Below are 22,115 nucleotides of genomic sequence, written 5' to 3' on the forward strand. Positions count from 1 at the left end.
GAGTTACAAGTTTTCTGATACCAGATTTGAATTCTACACCACAAAGTACCCCAGGAGACATACTTTTCGAAGTTGTAAAGGGTTCACTTTATACATTTATGGACCTCCAACGCTGCTTCAGCTAAGGCACATTACATTTTTTACGCTGACCCCTAAATTTCAAATTGATGCCACGGGAAAACTAAATGGAGTTTGAAGCTCAAATTTTCAGGATTTTACTTTCTCATCAATATCTACCACCACACAGAAAAAGATTGAAGAGGTGCTGCGGTGCACATCCCTGGAGTTGACATGGAATGGGTCAGGTGTATTTGGCCCTCAAACACAGATCTCTGAAATGATTTTGGCCCTATGTGGCCCATGAGCAAATATAGCTTGAGAACCCCCCGTTCTACTCCATCCCGAAACCATATACATGCTCCCCAACATCCACTGATGACCTGATGAATCTTGATCACAAATCTGGTGAGGATACTGCTAGTAATCCTGTTGGTCTTAGGCAATCAATGCCACCATGCATCACGCACACCTTGGGAAAGTCAAGACGTACCAGTTGAGTTGCAAACTAAAAGAAAAAATAACAAGGATGATTGTGTAAATGTAATATTTGTATTCAATATAACATTCAATACACTGTAAAACAGGACATACAGCACCACCACATAATAATGATATATACCCCAAAAACAAGGATGTCAAATTTGATTTTGAACCAAAATTGTGCTATTCCATTTGGTTACAGGTCGATAGTATGAAGGGGCAATCATTAGTCGGAAACCCCAATAAAATTATTATTAACCCTAATATTTCCCTAACCCTAAACTTCACCCTATAACCTAAACCTAAGCCCTAATCCTAACTCTAAATCTAATGCATGACTCTAATCCTATCTCTGACCCTAACCCTAATGCTAACCATAACACTAATGCTAACCCTAACCTAACATGCCCTAAACCCTAACTTAAACAATTTTCGGACTAATGACCCTTTGGTCCAATGGGCCGTTCCCTTCTATTTTGGAATTACATCTCCTGAAGAAGTCAATCGCATTCTTTGGACATATACTTTACACACATGACATCCCACCATTTGATATAATACACCCGAAATGTGGTCTGCAATATATAGCATTGTTACATGTTGTTTCCCTATCAGGGAACTAACTGGTTTAGTATGTATCCACAGTTGTGAACACAATATCATGTAAATATCCTTCATAATTGTGAGGTAGCTCGATGTCGTGGGTTCAAATCCCTGTGGCATCAACATGTTGTGCACTTAAACAAGGCTTTTCACCCCTATTGCCTCTCTCCACATGGGTGCACAATGGGTACCAGCTTTATTCAATGCCGGAAAGGCAAAAGACTCCCTGTGGAAGAGGTGTAGTGATCCCCCGCAGCAACATTACATGGTAAAGTCTGCCCCAATTGCTACAAAAGAGAGATAGGCACTCCAGCCTGTGAACACAGGTTCTTCCCCTTAACCTTTTAAAGATGCCCACACCCTCCCCTTCACATTAAAGTTGATAAAATAGTAGACTACCCCGTAGTCCACTTGCCCATTGTGCATACTCTGGATATTGTATTTAAGCTTAAAACTCTGATTTAATTAATGTGTGCACAATTGATAGATTTTCACATCTGATCAGTCACCTTACTCCTGTTTGTTAGCTTCCCACGTGGACTACTGACATTGCCTTGCGGTTAAGATTTTTAACACAGGACTCTATGGAGAGTTAGGCCAATTTCTGGCCTAACTAAAATTGGCCATGATGTAATGCATCTTTAAATGGATCTGCCTTGTGATTGGTCGCCCATACCTCGCAATGGTGTAAATCGTCTGGGCCTGCGCCATTACCATTAACTACACCGTAAACAACTGTCTGTGGTATTTGCGGCGCTTTTGTGTTGACGCGAAAGTTAATCTCTCATCAAACATCTAGCGCATACTTGTGGTTAATGGGCTGATAAACAAGTATGCTTGACAGTGTGTTTTTAGAGAGCAAAGTCCAGGGGGTAAAGTTCTGCTTACAATTCAAAGTTCATAGTCGAAATTTCGGGTTCGCTATCAATAAACTGGTAGATTCCAAAATCAGAATTGTTCAGTATTAAAGTGAGCCGTTATAATTATGCAAGATAATGGTGCATTCAATTACTTTTATTGTCACTAATCGTCTGATATTTTTAACTCTTTATGACCATTTTACTATTGAATACATTAATTTTAATAAACATCAGTATAATTTTGAGTTCAACAAAATGGGTTCATCATGACTAATAATAACATATTTTTAATAAAATTCGACTATGGCATGGTCTAATAAAATAGCCACTTACGTTAACAGCATTTTTGCTGTTTTTATTGCCGACACAGACAACTATTCTGCCCTTGTGGTTATACAGAGCCGTGACTGGAGAGCATGGTAGTAAATCGCCTTCAGGAGAAAACGCTGAGTTGAATGGTATGTTGATACTACCAGGGATGTTACCACGTACAAATCTGAGAGAAAAACGCTCAGGAAAATCAACCATAAATCACCGTATTGACATGAATTACACATAATTAGAGAAAACCCTTACATTTGCGTGGTTCAATTTCATCACCTTGATTAAATAATTTTGACAGCAACTGTTCAATCTGTTCATTACTGCTGCTTAGTTGAGTCATTTAATTTTGAAAAGTCAAGTCTCAAGTAAAGACTAGCACAAGTATGGATTTTGTGTAGCAAAACTCTGCATGTTACCAACTTACAGAGCAAACAAATTAAAATCAATGGGGTTTTCATCTCAAAACCCCAATTTTGCTATGCAGCATCCAAGTACTGGGCTATTCCAATTGAAATCCATACACATCTATGGAAGACATGACCATAATCTCCCACACAGAGGGTGTAGATTTCAAATGGAGTTCCCATTCAGGTAACCTCGTTTGCAATTCACACTCCCTGTGTGGGAGATTACAGTCATGTCTTCTATAGAGGGTGTATGGATTTCAACTAAAATAGCTTTTGCTGGATACTTCTAGTCTTCAGTTACAATAATTACACACTTGTGAGATGTGAGGAACCTTCACTCAATTCGCTGTCGTAGTGCACGTTAGTAACCAATGGTTACTGCTCCAAGCCTGGGCTCATACACCTGTTCCGACTTTTGATATGCCATAGGCTTTTTGTTGTGATCATTTCGATCAGTGGTTCGTAACAAAGAAAGCGTGATCCAGTTGGCCTAGCAACGGTCATATTGTAACGTGCACTACGACAGCGAATAGGGGAGGTGGTCTATGTCATAGCTTGGCAGGGTAAAACACACAGTTCAGCAACAGCACAAAGGTTTATTAACTCAACTGTGACATACATAATGTCTGCTTCAAAGGTCAATAAACTTTTGCTGCCAGAAAATCAGTCTGCCTGATGAAGTCCAGTAGATCACTAATCAACTAATTTGCACAAAGTAAGGATACTCTTCATTGGTCCTGACGTCCACAATAAGTAGAATAGGTTTGCTATTTTTGTTTCGTTTTGATGGGCTGCGTGATCCGCCTCCTTTGAGGTCACATAGCTCCAGTAGATCTTCTGCAGATATGCGCGGGCTAACTTCCATCTTAAGTTCCTCCAGTTTCATGGGTTCTCTGGACTGTCAAAAGAGCAAATGACATAATTATTTGCTGTTAAGGGATCTAAAATGAGCGTTTATTGCGTTTTGACAGTATTTTTTTTGGGACATGAGAGCACCTCAGACCTATCGAATTGCATTCTGAATACGAAGCATGTCTTTCTGATATTAAATAATTTTCATTTTTTGAAAATCACAATATAATACAAATTTTATGACAAATTATAAAAATTTGATATTTTTTTCCCAAAACACAAAAAAAAATTAGGTCTTTTTGGGAAAAAATCTATATCTTCAATATGAAAGGTCAAAATTTTCAATTGACCGTCTGCTTTTCCTCCCTGCTACATACACTTTAAGAATATATCATTAGATTTATATAATTTACTTCGAGGACTGTTATATATCAAAAATATCAATTTTTAATGATTTGCCATAAAATGTGTATTAAATTGCGAATTTCAAAAACCAAAATTATTTGATATCAGAAGGACATTCTTTGTATTCAGAATGCAATTCGATATGTCTGATGTGCTCTAATGTCCCAAAATAAATACTGTCCAAACGTTCATACCCCAGCCCTTAAGTAACACAGTATTTTTGAGGGGGGTGCTGTGTTTGTGTGTGGGCATGCACACATTGGTAAGATGCATTAAGCAATAATCTGCTTCTGCTCTTTACTGTGCAAACACCGCCAGATGAAGATTATCACTCACATGTCAGCGTGGTGTGACATAAATAAGTGCCTCAGATACATTTACATAACCGCTGTACCATAACAAATCGTGGATATCAGTGGTTGGTCTCCTACCTACCTCAGGTGACTCCAATAGCCTAGAAGTGCATTTAAAAGGTAGATATTATTAACATGTGTCCACTTTTGACTGGGTGTGAACAAGGAGAGTTCACTGCTTGTTAGCAATTACAATCTGACCATGTTTTGTAGGGTTTAACTTTATGTCTGCAATAGAAACATCATCATTCAAAGTTTATGCGAGGATGAGGTACAATTAAAAATACACATGTCTCTGCTGGTTGACACACAATGCAGATCGGGGTGCGTTTGTTCATACTATAATGCTGAACTGGTTTTTTTGTAGGCCTAAATATATAATATAATCCAAGCTATATAGAAGAGCCTTGAAATAAGCAAGGAATATCTGAGTGCCATTCGGGCCTTGCTCTTACATTTTTTGGGCCCTAACAAATATTTGTGAGCCATGGATATGCCTTATTGATCCCTGCTAGCAAAAATACTTGCTCTTGAAATGTATTACAATGAAAGGTATCATTTCATAACCACATTTCCTTAATGTTTATAAGAAAAAAAAAAATACGAAGTAATTAGTGCTGGTTTACATACTAGTTCTGATCTGGGCGTGTCATGGTAGTCTTTACTGTAATACGTTGGTGGCTTCATCGGTGAACCCGCTGGCTGCTGATGAGGTTTTGGAACTGGTCTTGCATGCTGCCGATAGGTGGCACTCTTTGGCGTATTGCAAAAGATACGAATTGATTCACGCACACATTTCTCAATGTCAATTTCTGGAAAGAAATATAGATAAAGAAGTTATGAATATAATGCATACCCCAAGACAGACAAGAACATCAAGAATTAGACCAAGATTTAGACTGAAGCAGGATTCAAACTGGTAACCAGGTCCGTTGCTAGACGGGGGGTATGGGGGTGTGACACCCCCCCAATACACAATTTTGTCGGCAAAATTTGACTGTTGTCGGCAAAACCATGTGACTGTCGGCAAATGTAGCCCAAGGTATGTGTGATTGTCGGCAAATTGCGAGATCCTAATAAAAGATGAATGTGTGACGAAATTGTGCTGTTGTAACGTAATAGCCTACTGTTAATGGTATAATGTACAATAGTAAAAAAAATAATTTTGAAAAATTTTTTAGACTCCTACCCCCCCCCCCCCCACTTTTTAGATTTCCGAGTGCCGTCCTGGCTAAAAAAATTTGGGGTCAACAAATTACAAAAAAATTTCTGTCGGCAAACCATACTGTACACCCCCCGAATCATATTGGTCTAGCGACGCCCCGGGGTAGTTATACTTCAGACTCGGTAATAAATGATTTCCAAAACAAAATGGCAACACTGATAATGTAGAAAAGAAATTAAACTCGATTCAACGACGTGCTCAAATTGTCGTCTGTCACTAATTTTGTGAGTTTTGTACAAACTTTCGCATATTGGAGGAAAAGTCGAAATATTCGATCTTCGGCGTTTCGGCACTTGATCTTTAAAACATCATTTCTCTTGAACGGAATGTCGCAGAGACATGAAATTATCGGTATTGAACTTCAATAGTTTACTTACTGAGTAATAAATGTGGATTTTGAAAACGTTTAACACCTTATAAGAGGGCGCAACACTAAATCACTCCGCATTTTATGTAACAACAAAATTCGGCTAATATAGTCCATAGTGAATATGAGATTGTAGCGACCATATCTACCGACAAGTTCACTCATTATTATGTTTTCAGGGTTATTAGGAGTTAAGAAAACCTAATAATGATAATATTGGATGGCTTATTTCGCATGATACCATAACATATCGGATTCGTCATACAAATATCGAACTCGCCGTTGGCTCGTCCGATATTTTTATGACTCATCCGATATGTTATGGTATCATGCTCAGCCATCCAATATTATATCAATATCGGCTTATATGAATTCGACAAGTGTCTTTAATGATAACATGCAGAAAAAAACTGGACAATTGATCTCAAAAGCAATTCTCTGTGGCGGATTAAGAGAAAACCCGATTTTGAATAGTGAGTGGTGAGTTTAGTAAATTTTAACTATTTTTTTTTGCCCGCAAAATAGTGAAAAAAGTCAATGGTCATCGATATATGCCGACAAAAGTTTTGGAATCTAGAGAAACAGAGCTTTAATTTGATACCAAATTTATTTTGCCAAAGTATTGCAGGGACGCTAGAAATGGCGCTTGAAGTAGGCCGAATTCACACATTATCCTATGGGACGCTGAATTAGTGCTGCGCCCCCTTGTAACGGCCGTTGTTATGAACGCGTTCCTTTTACATTCTTCGCGCAAAATAAGAGATGCGCTTCATAAAATGTGTTCTATTTCAATCATGATGATAAACAAAGATTATCCTCATAAATTATTATTGGAAAAAATACTTTATTGGCCGAGTAGGCGCATGCAAAGTCTAGAAATGCGTAAAAAATCCTCAAAAAGGCTCAAAAATGGATTTTAAGGTTAATAGACATTGTTAATCTGCATGAAGCCGTTTTGCTGAATATTCAGTAGGCCTACCCAAAAAGATCGTAATTGTTACCACTGGAACAGGGGGTCAGGGCCGTTGCTAGAGGGGGGGTATGGGGGCAAACCATACTGTACACCCCCCGAATCATATTGGTCTAGCGACGCCCCTGCTGGTAACCCCATTGTTAAAGCTATATTATAACATTTGCTGAGAGAGAAGAGCGCCATCAAAATAAATTTCAATTCAGGTTTTTACACGATTGTAATGTACTTTAGTAAACAAAGAGACTTTAGGTGCTGTAGTTTTGTCAAAATCTGTGATTTTGAATACACCGCCGGAACCGTCATTTTATTATTACGATAGTAATATTAGTCTAACGCGTATGTGTTGTTCATATACAGTACTATGTACACGGCGTGCGGGACACACACACACGCCAGAGGATCGTACTGTATTACAACCGCCAGAGTAACATGCATTGGCGCTAGTAGTAAATTCCAATTTTCTTTGCTTTTACCTCACTTGTTCGGCTCAAAATTATAAGGGATATTATCTGACAGTAAAAGCTAACATTTTATGGAAAATAAATACTAATCTATTTTTAAAGAAATGTTATAATATGGCTTTAAGTACTATTCTCCACTGTCTGAGCTTTCCAGTCCCTTGATTTAGGTTATCCTTTGGTGAAAAACAATTTATTTCTTGGATTGACTTGGAACTCTCAGAAAAATATATGTTCTGGTCTATGCTATTACTGTGCTGAAATATCAATAAGGCCCCCCCCCCCACAAAAAAACCCTTTGTCTCAGCTTCCTGCGTGCATAGCTTTAAAAATTGCTCTTTTTCTACATTTTTTTTAAATATTGCCCCCAAAAACCACCCTGAAATAAAAGATAACGCTGGTGTTGCTCTTTTTAAAGAATTTTCTTGTAGGTGAAATACAGCCCCTATTTCACAAAACTGTGCCTGTGCATTTATAACCCTCCAACAACACACAATATCTATCACACATTGCAAAGCGTGAACACTAGTGTTGCAGTAGAGACTTCCTTCCGATTTGACAGCTTTCAGAGTTTCAGTGTGCAGCTGTTCCTGGAAAGTTTGACTGCCAGGTAAATGGAAATACACAAATAAACATGATTGTTCATGTCAAAATCAGGAAGAAAACCGGCAGCCCCATACGCCAATGGGCTCTGCATAGGGCGGCAGATAACATGAAGTTGACCAAATCCTCTTTGATGGGAGTAGCGGTAATGCATGCTTCTCAAGCATTCAACCTTCATGGTTGCAGCTAACACACACCAAAGCTATTTGAAGAAAAAAAAAAAAAAAATGTATTCCCATTGCCCAAAAATGTTAAAAAAAGAAAGAAAACGCATTTGCATTGCCCAAAAATGTAAAAGAACACCCCAAAAATGTATAAGCAGTAGATTTTAATGACATCCCTAATTCAGTAGTTCATTCTTGTAACAAAGTTGTCTTAAAGTTGTTGTTGACACCCTACTGCTTGTTATATGATCTCCACCAAGAAAGTCTACTTATCAAGTTTAAGCTTGCTGTTATTTGAGATAAGTAAAAAGATTATTCACCCCTTGGTTTAGAGTATGTCATACCTGGCATATCAGAGAATAGTAGAATGCATTCATTGAAGCCAAATGATAACAGACTGGTTCTAAGATGAGTCAAGATAGAGAGACCAATGCATAATGGGAATGAAGAGTTGCCTAGCAACAATGTATCCCAAAGATGGAATATCTTGTGGAGTGGGAATACATCTGAAAGAAAACAAGAAAGGATAAGTCTGTTGAAATTATCATATATGATGCAATTGACCTGACTCGGACATTTTAAGGCAAACCTGATGTACCCTGACCGGCCAGTTTCTTCTAGACCGGACGGGACTGTCTCTTTTTTGTCAATACCCAGGTATATAGCGAGCCTATGAACTTCTGATGTGCTTTGTCAAATTCAGTTCCCGCTCGCTAATTGTTGCAAATTTACGATTATCACATAGGAAAGTAAAAAGTACAGTTTATAGTCGTCGTTGGGCAGGAAAAAATCACCTATGTGTCATCTAAACATGTTTAAACCAAAATCTCTTATGTAACCTGTTGGCAGTTTTGTTTTTAACATGTTCGGGGGCAAAAAGCACATACAAGGTTTTTCCTGCCCAACGACACAGTGCTTCTTCTGTGTCAGAGACTTCTATATAGTTTAACACAAGCGAGGAGTATTCTAAATGGATTAAACTTCCAGGCATGCATTTTCTAAAATGTTACATTGATTTTATTCTTGTTTTAAATTATTTCCCCGGCCTGAATGTAAAGTGGCCTGACCCGATCTGACCAGACCGGTAAATATGCGAAAGATGAATCCCAACCCAGTTTCAGTCCGGTCCGGGGAAATTCTGGGTTTTGGGGTGCTCCGTATAAGGGTACTATGTAATACAGGTACTTACGTGAGAACATTGTGAGAAACCAAGGGATGGCATATAGTTCCGGGATGAAACCGATGCTATTCATATGGTTGCTCAGCTCTGGATCATGGAACGCTATCAGATGAGAGAACACTGCCAGATATTCTGTCAACGAACGAAGAAACAAGCTTTGAGTTTGCCAGGTGAAATTATAATAAAATGCATGCAATGAAAGCAATTGGTGTGATGATGATGATGGCAAAATTGAGAAAACAATCTGGATTGGGATGGAAATCTTGGGACTATATGCAATATGAAGAAATGAAAGAAGTTGAAACTGGAGTATATGCAAGTTTGATAATTCAGAACAGAGTGCATTGTGGGTAAAATTCAGAAAGGTTAAATGGGAGAAAAAGATTGTAGCTCACACAGTGTTTCAATGGCGTGAAGTTGGCACATTGTAAAAAAATGCTTTGCACTTGTGTCTAACACACTGCTTGGTCTTGAGGACTTCGTAGCACTTGCATATAACTAGCAAATATTGGATGAGCCTGATCAGAACAGCCAATGTAAATGGCAAGTAAATCACACTGGCAGTAATTCCAAGGGAGTCAGTTCATCAAATGGATCTGCAATGGGCTATTCCATTTAAATTCCGCTCTACCCCTGTGGAAGATTTAGCTAGTCTTCCAGAGGGAGTATGAGTTTTGAATACAATAGACAATTGGATAACTTCCATTTGAAATACTCACTCCAGTTGTGGAAGATATAGGCAAAGCTATAACACAGGGTGAGTATGGATTTCAAAATAATTAAGTCCTATTGTTGTGATACCCAATTCGTTATTTGTCCGCATGTATTTTGAATGAGAGCTCACAATGCAAGGTAAAGGCATTAGCTCTGAAACTGACATCAACTTAAAAAAGGTTGATCTTTGCATTATTTAAAAAAAAAATTCTGTTCAAACAAACTTTCTAACATTACTTTAAGTCCTTCATACCTCACTCGACTCCAACTCCAGTTTTTTAATCCCAATATGTCCAACTTACTTGATATTTTGTAATTCACTCCACTTAAATTTGCGCGCATTTTATTTTGACATTTGAAACAAAAGTAAAGGTAAAATGAAAATAACAACAAATAATGTTTCTTTTCCTTAAAAAAGACCAAGGGCAATAACACTTTGGGTGCTACATTTAATTTCAATGCCAATGAGGTTAAGAAAATGGCAGTTGTTCCAAATCTACCTTACACAGAGTGCGCTGACATTCAAATTTTAGATGTCTCTTGGACAAACATTAAAATTGGGTATTGCTATAATATGTGTCATAAAAACAAAACGGTAAATGCTAATTCCTTTATTTCTTCACTCAAGGTTGCTAATGAATATATCATATATAAAATGTTGTCAAACCTAAAAGGTTCAAATTGGTTCTTTAATAAAAATAGATTCTTTTCTCTATTGCACTTTTTTTTACTCACCCTGTATTTCCAAAATCTTCCACAGGGGTAATGTGGATTTTAAATGGAACCGTCCAATGGAGGAGATTGTGTTATTTTACCCACTTTTCCTTTCAAATATTACCCACAATGCAATGTGTTCTGAAATGTCAATATAGCTTATTGCTAAATGACTTGCATACTATAACTACATGTCATAAATAACTCTGAATACATGTACATATTGAAGATACATCATCAAAATCATCATCATCATCATCATCATCATCATCATCATCATCATCATCATAATCATCATCATCATCCTTTAGCTGTGAAGCAGATAATACCAGATATTAACACAATATACAGATAAGATTATCATTAATATTACCTTGTATAATAGCTGAATTGTCTTTGAGGAAGAACTTGTAGAGGTACTTCGGAATAAACGCAGACAGTGAAGAATATGCCAGGGCTACAATCACATAAAAATGACAGTGTTACGGTAATCAATTCTATCAACACCAAAAATATTACATAATTAATTGGTATAGTAAAAAAACTTTTTAAATTAACCAAACATTTATATTGTGTCTTCCATCTGACATTCTACTACTCTTCTACAAAGGAATTTTTAGCTGATGGTCCTGTAACAGAGCTATACCTAGATATTTAATGTCCTTAAGGGAACTGGAATGAGCGTTTTGAGCGTTTCGACAGCATTTTTTGTTTTTGTGGGACATGAGAGCACATCAGATCTATCGAATTGCATTCTGAATACTAAGAATGTTTTTCTGATATCAAATAATTTTCATTTTATGAAATTCACGATATAATACAAATTTTATGACAAATTATTAAAATTTGATATTTTTCACATTTTGGAGATATAACAGTCCTTGAAGTAAATTTTATCAATTTAATGATATAGTCTTAAAGTGTATGTAGTTGGAAGGAAAAGCCGACGATCAATTGAAAATTTTGACCTTTCATATTGAAGATATGGATTTTTTTCCCAAAAGACCTCATTTTTTGGTGTTTTGGGAAAAAAATCCATATCTTCAATACAAAAGGTCAAAATTTTCAATTGATCGTCGGCTTTTCATTCCACCTACATACACTTTAGGTAGAAATCATCAGATTTATAAAGTTTACTTCGAGTACTGTTAAATATCAAAAATATCAATTTTTAATGATTTACCATAAAATGTGTATTACATTGCTAATTCCACAAAATCAAAATTATTTGATATCAGAAGGCCATTCTTCGTATTCAGAATGCAATTCGATATGTCTGATGTGCTCTAATGTCCCACAATAAATACTGTCCAAACGTCCATACTAGTTGGGAACTTCCAATTTAGCAGTAAAATATTGTAGTAATTAATAAATCAATAAAATAATAAACACATTTTCTTTGCATGTGTACTGATAGCTATTCATCAAATACAAACAAACAAGCAAAGCCAAAAACCAAACCTTACCTTCATTGTTGAAGTTGAGGAACAAAAATGGAGCACATAATGAATCCAAACCTGACAAAAATAAACAAATAGTATACAAAATTATTATATATAAAAATATCTCACATCAAGCAATTACGAAAGGTTGACAGCCTAGCTTGATAAGCCTGCAATAGCATTTCCCTATACTCTAGTATCTGTGGGTTTTTGTTGACCCCTCTATTGTTCTTTGTGCATTTCTCTTCTTTATTACCTCTTCTTGTATCCTTTGGCAATAATGGCACTTTATAAATCCGTTATTTATTTGTTATCATAGCCTATGATCAGTAACTTCAAACCGTGTCTACTAAGACTGTGCAACACCGGGCCTTATGATGACTTCACTATAATGAAGCAAAATTTTTATGCTTTCAACAATGTGCCTATGATGTATAGCAATTTTCACATTTCTGAAATAATCTCCTAGTAATACACTGGGTGAGTCCTATAATGCAATGCTAACAAATTCAACATGGTGACTTACATACAGCTCTTGAAGTTTAAGGAAGCTTAGCCTCAAATCACTATGGTGATGCCCAGGCCTGGGGGGTACTCAGTACAAATGACCATACGGGATGTGCCGCAAATATGGGTAGCATTTTCAGCCTTTTGGTATATCAATGACCCCTTTTCAAAGTCTATTTTGGTATATGAATGGGTCCTTTTTCAAAAATTTTTGGAAAATAGCCCAATTTTCCCTAATCTAGCCAAAATTTTCAAAATTTTCCCAAAATTTAGGGAAAATTTGTAAAAACTAAGAAAATTTTCACCTTTGGTATATCAATGGGTCCAAATTTCTTCAAAAATTGGTATATTTATGGGTCCATTTTCAAATTCTCAGCAGCACGTCCCTGCCAAAACCAAACTTGAGTACCCCCCCCCCCCGGCCCCAGGCTTACCGTCTATCAAATCTAGGCAGCTGAAACCTTACCTTGCCAATATGACAGGTGAGGATGCGACACAACCCACGCCTTAAGAATGCGTTTAAACTTAGCATGAGCCAGAGGTGATGACAACAGTTCACTGTACTGATGACATCGTGGTATGTCCACTTCTATCTGCCTGTCTATCGGTATGGGAGTCTCCTTGTCTATACTGTCATACACGGCTATGAAATCACCCTGGAAAGTTAAAAATTTGTATATATTTTGAGATTCCATCATTTTGTAAAACATTTTTTTCTCATGCCATAATAGCACCTAATAACCATTCTTAAACACTCAAGAAAGTTCCTGCAATCTTATTGGTTCTTTTTTAGCTTGTGTGTGTCAACACGATACTCGTACGCGCTATTTGAACCAATTGGAAGTGCATAGCAACAACAGGACTGATCAATTCTAAGCCCTAAGTCATTCCTTGTAAAATGTAAGATTTAATTTGCATTAGAATTTGGTATACTTATGATTAATATATTTATTTGAATTGAAGTGTTTATGATTATGAATGAGAATAAAGGTATTGTTTAGCCGTTGTTGTGCATCTATGGCCTCATATAACATTATTATTTTTGTTATATGAGACGATAGATGCACGACAGCAGCTAAAAACAATACCTTTATTCTCTAAATAACTAATAATGCAATAGCATGTGAGAATGAGAATCATGTTGAACCCGAGTAGCATCTATTCCAGTTGAAATCCATACATCCCTGATGGAAGACATGACCTTAATCTTCCACTCAGGTAGTGTGATTACCTGAATGAGTGACTCCCATTTGAAATCTACACTCCCTGTGGAGGCGATTAAGGTCATGTCTTCCATAGAAGGGTGTGGATTTCAACTGGTTCAACTGGAATAGTTCAACTGGAATAGTTCAACTGGAATAGTTCAACTGGAATAGTTCAACTGGAATAGTTCAACTGGAATAGTTCAACTGGAATAGTTCAACTGGAATAGTTCAACTGGAATAGTTCAACTGGAATAGTTCAACTGGAAGTACAGACAACCCCCTGCCCATGGGTTAATTGATCACAATAGTCCCAGAAAGGTCATCAACTGTGTCTGATGAGGTTCAATCATATTTGTTTGGGACACCCTACAGCCAATATTCACATGCCGAGATCTCACCAACATCGGCATGTTAATATCAGTTATGTTGATAGGGTTGTAGCTAGCCCAAGTTGAGTGCCGGGTAATTTTACTACCCAATTAGTGCGCTGACTCAGGGCACAATCTTTCACTGAATGCAAGAGATCGGGGAATAAGCTCTGGGGGTATCACCACTCTAAAATATTTTGTACCGGCCGGTCAGTGTCAGTCCCATAGCTACAGCCCTTGTTGTTGACAACACTCTCCTGTAACATTAGTAATAATAGCAACTTACTTCTACTCCTAGCAATGCGGCCCATGTCTCTGCCCTATACAATGGCGGTGTATCTACTCTAGATTCTTTCCATATCCTATCCTTTGTGTATGGGTAGCCTTTCAGCAATCTATCATACAGTACCACTCTGTGAAACTATGGAAAGAAATACAATTGTGATCACAAAGTTAGTTTAAATATTATAGGATCCCCAGCTTTGGTTTTATTTGCTCAAAGATATATGAAGAGCTTCACAACCACATGTTTCTCATTTTACTTTGACAAGTTTGACATTAGCAACAATGAGTTGTACCATCAACAAGCCATTATTTACCACAACAATTCCATGTTACTCGCGTTACATTTTTGATAAAATCAGCACATTCAATGTCATATAAATACAATTGAACAAGGAGTTGGTTTATTCATCTTCTCTCCACATGTACTTACTGACCCAATGTATCAAATCACATAAACTTTAATTTTGTAAATAACTAGATGAAATATTTATTAGCAAAAATGTGATTGTGACTAGCGATACAAAAAATTACACTTCAAAATTAGGCTTTTACTTGTTCAATATTTCTCCTCAAACAAACAGCTGCAGACAAAAGTTTATACCACTAAGTAATTACCTTATATCTCAGCTGTATTACAGAAACAAACACCAAGTATATTTGAGATTGGTATTTTTAAAATGGCCAACTTTAGCTAAATTGGTGCGTGACTCACGTTACTGCGACTCACATTCGCTCACTATTTTGATTACATGGTCCCACTTTGAAAGCTTTAAACACGCTCAATTTCATTTCCATTGTGGTCAGTTTTACTTTAGCACTATAAAAATACTGTAATTCAGCATTAAAAAGGACCCTCTCCTCTGGGGTGGGGTGGTGGTAATGAGGGCTAATGATGGAAATTTAAAAAACTGGCAATTTGAATAAGAATACAATTTTCATATACATTTATTACATAAAATGCATTGAAAAACTGTATGGAAACATTCATATACGCCAGCCACAAAAAGAAACTTGTCAGTTATAGTCATCCTTGCTGTTCAACAACCTGATCATTTTGGATTATTCTGAAATATACATTTTGTTAATTGGTCTTTGCTTTCTCACTTGACACCCTGTTCGTAAAAAATTGAACAAGAATTGACCACGACATGCGTCTCCAAACTCTCAAACCCCAAAATTAAAAGTTGCAATCTCAACGATTTTCAATGGGATGCATCGTTGTGTTGTACACAAGCACCACGGGCCAATCAATAAAGCACACAGCGTAACAGGCACAATTGAATCGTTAAAATTGCAATTTTGGGGTTTGGAAGCACATATCTTGGTCAATTCTTGCTTGATTTTCATGAACAGGATGTCAACAAGAAAGCAAAATCCAACTAACAAAATATATATTTCAGAATAATGCAAAATTGTCAAGTTGTTGAACAGCAAGAGTGACTATAACTGACGAGTTTCTTTTTGTGCCTGGTGTATATGCAAAACTGATATAGACCATTTAAGGTTTGCAAAATGGGTTCCTAAAATTTTTCCATACATGTATGTGCAAAAAGGGGTAAGGATTTTTTGGCAGGCCGAGAAGAGGATCAAGCAATTTATGGCAGGCTGGGAGGGGTGGTCTGCTTATTGCAGAGCCCCTACATTGTAGTAGCAAAATATAAAAGGCTCAGCTGAAGGCTGCCGCTGATCAATGTGGAACACATTCCCCAGACTTGATTTATTCATATTCCCTTTACCATTGTTTACATGTATCAAATCACATAAACTTGTAATTTGTGAATAACTCGATGTAACATTTATTGGCAAAAATGTGGTTGTGACTTTTGTTACTAAAATTACCCCTTCCAAATTGAGCTTTTACTTTTTCAATATTTCTCCTCAAACAAGAAGCTGCACACAAAAGTTGATACCACTAGGTAATTACCTTTTACTGCAGCTATACTACAGATGCAAACATTAAGTACATTTGAGTTTGGTATTTTTAAAATGGCCAACTTAGTGCGTGACTCGCGTTACGTTACGTGACTGTTACACTCACTATTTGATAACACAGCCAAATTTGAAAGCTAAACATGCTCTATTTAATTTATATTGTGGAATTCAACTTTAAACATGACCTTCTGTTTTGGGGTTAGGTGGAGAAACTGGGGTGGAATGGTGGTAGTGGGTGTTTATAATGGGTGTTTATAATGGAAAGTCAAATTGTGAATTTGAATTCACAGATGGGGACAAAAACGGTTTCCAGTCCTGCAATTTGTTAAGTGATGTACAATAATTATGAGTCCTGGGGAGGGTAAAATTGGGAGGGAGAAGTTAAGTGATTATTTATGGATTATTTTCTAGCCCTACTGTACAGAGAGCTGTATAATATGTGTGACTCGTGTTTCAATATCGTATCTCGAGTTACATTGTGACTCGCGTTACCATTTTGAATAGTCTGTCTCTGGTGGTACAATTGTAGCAAACCAAAAACCTTATGAAATAATTATGAGTTATGACCGAACCAGGAGGAAAATGAAAGGAACATTTATAACCCTTTAGATTTTTACTGCATTAAAAAGTTGTTCTTTTTGTGACTCGCGTTACATGCTTAACATTATACAACTTGCCGTGCCATCCTGACCATTACCAACACAGCTTCCTAATTTTTACACAGCCGTGACGTTAGTCATTACACAGCCGTGACGTTAGTCACGGCTGTGTCTTTTTTCTTACAGGTTCTTTCTTCTTCTTCTTCTTCTTCTTCTTCTTTCTTCTGTCAACCTTTACATTTGCTCTAGCACTCACATGCTTACATCGATTTTGACCTAACTTGGTCACAATGATCATTGACCGTGCCCCTACATGTCACATGAAACTCGTGGGGTCAAAGGTCACGCAGAGGTCATACGGGACAAAAACGTGATTTCAACTAAAAATGCATCTTCTCCCACAGCTTACGTGGGACAGCGGCCGCACTTGCACACGCGCATTGTTATTACCCAGTGTCTATGTGGTGTACACAGATTTGGGGTCAAAGGTCATTAAGGGCCACTTCGTATAAAACGAAATACATTCAACATTTTTTATTAGCTAAACAAAACATAGGCCAGTAACGGTATGCTCACATATGAGTTGCAGTAACCCAGTGTATATGTGATATTTTGTATATGGGGTCAAAGGTCATTAATAAGGGGTCACTTCCGGTATAAAACGAAATACCTTTAAAATGCATCTTCTCCCACAAATTACGTAGGACAGTGACACCACTTGCACACATGCATTGTTATCACACAGTGTCTATGGGGTGTACACAGATTTGGGGTCAAAGGTCATTAAGGGGTCATTTCCGGTATAAATCGAAATATATTCAAAAAATTTTATTAGCTAAGAAAAACATAGGAGAGTGATGGTATGTTCACACATGAATTGTGTTTACCCAATGTATATATGGTATTTTTTATTTGGGGTCAAAGGTCATTAAGGGGTCATTTCCGTATAAAATGAAATACCTTTAAAATGCATCTTCTCCCACAAATTACGAGGACAGTGATGCCACTTGCACACATGCATTGTTATTACCCAGTGTCTATGGGGTGTACACAGATTTGGGATCAAAGGTCATTAAGGGGCCACTTCCGGTAAAAAATAAAATAATTTTATTAGCTAAGGAAAACATAGCACAGTAGCGGTATGTTCACACATGAATTGTGGTTAGCCAGTGTATATGGGATATTTTTTTCATTTGGGGTCAAATGTCATAAAGGGGTCACTTCCGGTCTGAGACGAAAACCTTCAAAATGCCCCTTCTGCCACAAATAACATGTCAAAGTGATACCACATGCACACAGGCATGGACATTAGCCAATGCCTATGGGGTTTTCATATATTTTGGGGTCAAAGGTCATTAAGGGGTCACAGCACGGCTGTGTTCGTGGTCTTAGACCACAGCTAAGTCTAGTTTCTTTCTTCTTCTTCTTTCTTCTGTCAACCATTACATTTGCTCTAGCACGCACATGCTTACATCGATTTTGACCTAACTTGGTCACAATGATCATTGACCGTGCCCCTACATGTCACATGAAACTTGTGGGGTCAGAGGTCACGCAGAGGTCATAGGGGTCAAAAACGTGATTTCAACTAAAATTGCATCTTCTCCCACAACTTACGTTATGACAGCGGCCCACTTGCACACATGAATTGTTATTACCCAATGTCTATGTGGTGTACACAGATTTGGGGTCAAAGGTCATTAAGGGGTCACTTCCGTATAAAACGAAAAACCTTCAAAAATTTTATTAGCTAAGTAAAACATAGCACAGTAACGGTATGTTCACATATGAGTTGCAGTAACCCAGTGTATATGTGATATTTTGTATATGGGGTCAAAGGTCATTAATAAGGGGTCACTTCCGGTATAAAACAAAATACCTTTAAAATGCATCTTCTCCCACAAATTACGTAGGACAGTGACACCACTTGCACACATGCATTGTTATCACCCAGTGTCTATGGGGTGTACACAGATTTGGGGTCAAAGGTCATTAAGGGGTCATTTCCGTATAAATCAAATATATTCAAAAATTGTATTAGCTAAGAAAAACATAGGAGAGTGATGGTATGTTCACACATGAATTGTGTTTACCCAATGTATAAATGGTATTTTTTTATTTGGGGTCAAAGGTCATTAAGGGGTCATTTCCGGTATAAAACGAAATACCTTTAAAATGTATCTTCTCCCACAAATTACGTAGGACAGTGATGCCACTTGCACACATGCATTGTTATTACCCAGTGTCTATGGGGTGTACACAGATTTGGGGTCAAAGGTCATTAAGGGTCACTTCCGGTAAAAAATGAAATACCTGCAAACAATTTTATTAGCTAAGGAAAACATAGCAGAGTAGCGGTATGTTCACACATGAATTGTGGTTAGCCAGTGTATATGTGATTTTTTTTTTTTTTTTTGGGGTCAAAGGTCATAAAGGGGTCAGTTCCGGTCTGAGACGAAACACCTTCAAAATGCTCCTTCTGCCACAAATAACATGTCAAAGTGATGCCACATCACACAGGCATTGACATTAGCCAATGCCTATGGGGTTTTCATATATTTTGGGGTCAAAGGTCATTAAGGGGTCACAGCACGGCTGTGTTCGTGGTCTTAGACCACAGCTAAGTCTAGTTTATTTTTTATTTTGACAAATTATGTATCAAACAACACTATCACAAAAAAGAATTGTTTTTGTTCCATATATTAATGAGAAAAAAAAATTAATTACTTTTGACTATCTGCTATTAAAAAAATGTAGGAAAATACATTAAATCCTTCAAAAAAAAAAAAAAAAAATACTGCAGCTGATATTCATTTGAAAATTTCTGTTTTGTTAACTTTAAAGGGTGTATAATCAAAATATATCATCAATCATTGCCAATTGCAAAGTTCATATTTTTGAAAAATGTCATTTTAACTGCTTAACAATATTCAGACTATTGTTCTCATTTGGGAACCAAAGGCCTCACTCAGTATTGTTACTGTGCATCCATCCACAGTTTGTTTTGTAATGGTGCATCCAACTGACATTCCTCGTAAAATAATCGTGAATTATACGATATTTAGCTACTCACGTCCGGCGCGTCTGCGTGGTTTACTTCGCTCGGGCAGCTAAAGCTGCCCTCGCAAAGTAAACCACGCAGACGACGCGGCCGCATCGTTGTTAAACGGTGATGAACAACGGTGAAACATGATTGAATCCCTAAATCATACCTTTAAGCATACCTGCCAACCCTAAAATCTCAAAAATAGGGACAAATGGGAGAAAAAACTCAAAAATAGGGACATTCCTGAATTTCCTATACATTACTATAGTCATATTTTTGCAAAAATAGGGACACATGGCAAAATCGCTCTCTTTTATGCCTTTTGTTTCACTAAAAATAGGGACAGTTGACAGTATGCCTTTAAGTACAGAATATTCTCTACCCTACCCCAAAAGAGTACTCAAGTTTGATTTGGGTAGGGGTGTGCCGCTGAAAATTTGAAAGTAGACCCATCGACATAACAATTTTCTAAGAAATTTGGATCTATCGCTATACCAAAAGTTAAAATTTTCTGCCAAATTTAGAACAAATTGGGAAAGTTTTGACAACTTTTCCAAACATTTTTGGCATATACCAAAATTTACTAAATATGGGGACATTGATATAATATTAAATGGCAGAAAATGTGACCCATGTTTGCAGCACACCCACTCCCTCCCGGTTTGGTCATTTGTACTGAGTACCACCTGAGCAACACTTATAGCACTGTCTTAAATCATATAATCCATTATCAGCTCCTTTTAACTACAGGTTGCTTGCTTATTCTATAGACCTTTTCAAATCGAAGTTTTCCGAAGTTTGTTATAGATGACCCCGTTTACAATTCCGGGTCATCAACGCTAACGCAAATGCAACTATTACGTGTGCACACAAATCTGTGTGAAAGACGTCAAGCGTTGGGTATGGCTTGTACAAGAGATTGATATTTATATTGCGAAGACTACACACAGACTAAATCAAATGTGCCGCAGACGATAAACATCTGCATTTTTCTTTCTTCTACTGTCACATTGTGAAGTGCCTAATAGTGGAAGTGTTAGTTCAATACCTTTAGAAAACATTTCTCTGTGATGACTCATGTTGATTTTGGCTAAATACATTGTATTTTCACTCAAAAGGGTACATGATTCCGCTTGATTCATTGTGCACCAATTTGACCACTAGTTTACTGAATAAATACTGCGGTTTTCCGATCTTGATTTGAAAAGGTCTATACCCCAAAATGGTCTTTTACTGAATTATTATATAGTCTTTAAGAATCCATTTCTGAATCTATGTTGCACAACCCAGCGATGTATCGTTCAAGTCCGGAGTCCGAGTCCGGACTCGAGTCCACTTTTTGTTGGAATCAGCTCGGTCTCAGACACAAAAGGACTCGGACATGGATTAGTCTTGGATACAATTGGAATTGGCTCAGCTCAGACTCTGACAAAAAAAAAGCGCAGTAATTTTGATCCACAAGCCTCAGCACACTTTACAGGTTGTCTCTGACCACTACTGCCCCACATCATTCCATAAACCATTTAACAACATCACAGGGACTTTCCTGCTTCAAGAGCGCACACCCTAGACATTCCACAAATGGCCTTCGCAACCAGGATCATATCATAGACAAAGAGACAATAAGCAGTAAGTTCCTTGTCCAGGGGAATTTCAAGCTAAATTAATTTTTCCATGAGAGTGGACTAAACCACCGCCAGGGTTCGAACCTGCAACCTCTCGCACCATAGTTGAACTCCTTATCGATTGAGCTAACTTGACAAGGTGGACTTGCGTTCAAGTCTGGCATAACCTTATATGTCTAGTAACAGTAATATTCTCACCTGGTATTCGATATCCTTTTCCCTAATGATAAGAGGTAAGTTGGCTGTTTCTGATAAGTCTGTGATATTAGGTGTGCTTGGTGATGGCTGCTTTGTCCTGCATAGCAATATAAAATGGTAAAAACATTTTTGGGGGAAGCTCACTTATATTTGAGTACGTAAAACC

General features: G+C 37.3%; 1 protein-coding gene across 1 annotated transcript in view; it reads right to left on the reverse strand.

Moving 5' to 3' along the window:
* Nucleotides 1–220: 220 nt before the first annotated feature.
* The window catches only part of LOC140144583 (TBC domain-containing protein kinase-like protein), a 35,812-nt gene continuing 13,917 nt past the window's right edge, over nt 221–22,115 (reverse strand). Inside the window, exons 11-21 of the mRNA XM_072166403.1 lie at nt 21,950–22,046; nt 14,551–14,685; nt 13,158–13,347; nt 12,209–12,259; nt 11,116–11,199; nt 9,324–9,446; nt 8,479–8,640; nt 4,975–5,156; nt 3,460–3,632; nt 2,337–2,499; nt 221–565 (exon numbers count right to left, since the gene is read on the reverse strand). Coding sequence (XP_072022504.1) covers nt 455–565; nt 2,337–2,499; nt 3,460–3,632; nt 4,975–5,156; nt 8,479–8,640; nt 9,324–9,446; nt 11,116–11,199; nt 12,209–12,259; nt 13,158–13,347; nt 14,551–14,685; nt 21,950–22,046 — 1,471 coding nt within the window. The 3' untranslated portion in view covers nt 221–454. The remainder of the gene's footprint in view (nt 566–2,336; nt 2,500–3,459; nt 3,633–4,974; nt 5,157–8,478; nt 8,641–9,323; nt 9,447–11,115; nt 11,200–12,208; nt 12,260–13,157; nt 13,348–14,550; nt 14,686–21,949; nt 22,047–22,115) is intronic.

The sequence above is a fragment of the Amphiura filiformis genome, unplaced genomic scaffold (assembly GCF_039555335.1).
Source record: "Amphiura filiformis unplaced genomic scaffold, Afil_fr2py scaffold_64, whole genome shotgun sequence".
Lineage (NCBI taxonomy): Eukaryota > Metazoa > Echinodermata > Ophiuroidea > Amphilepidida > Amphiuridae > Amphiura > Amphiura filiformis.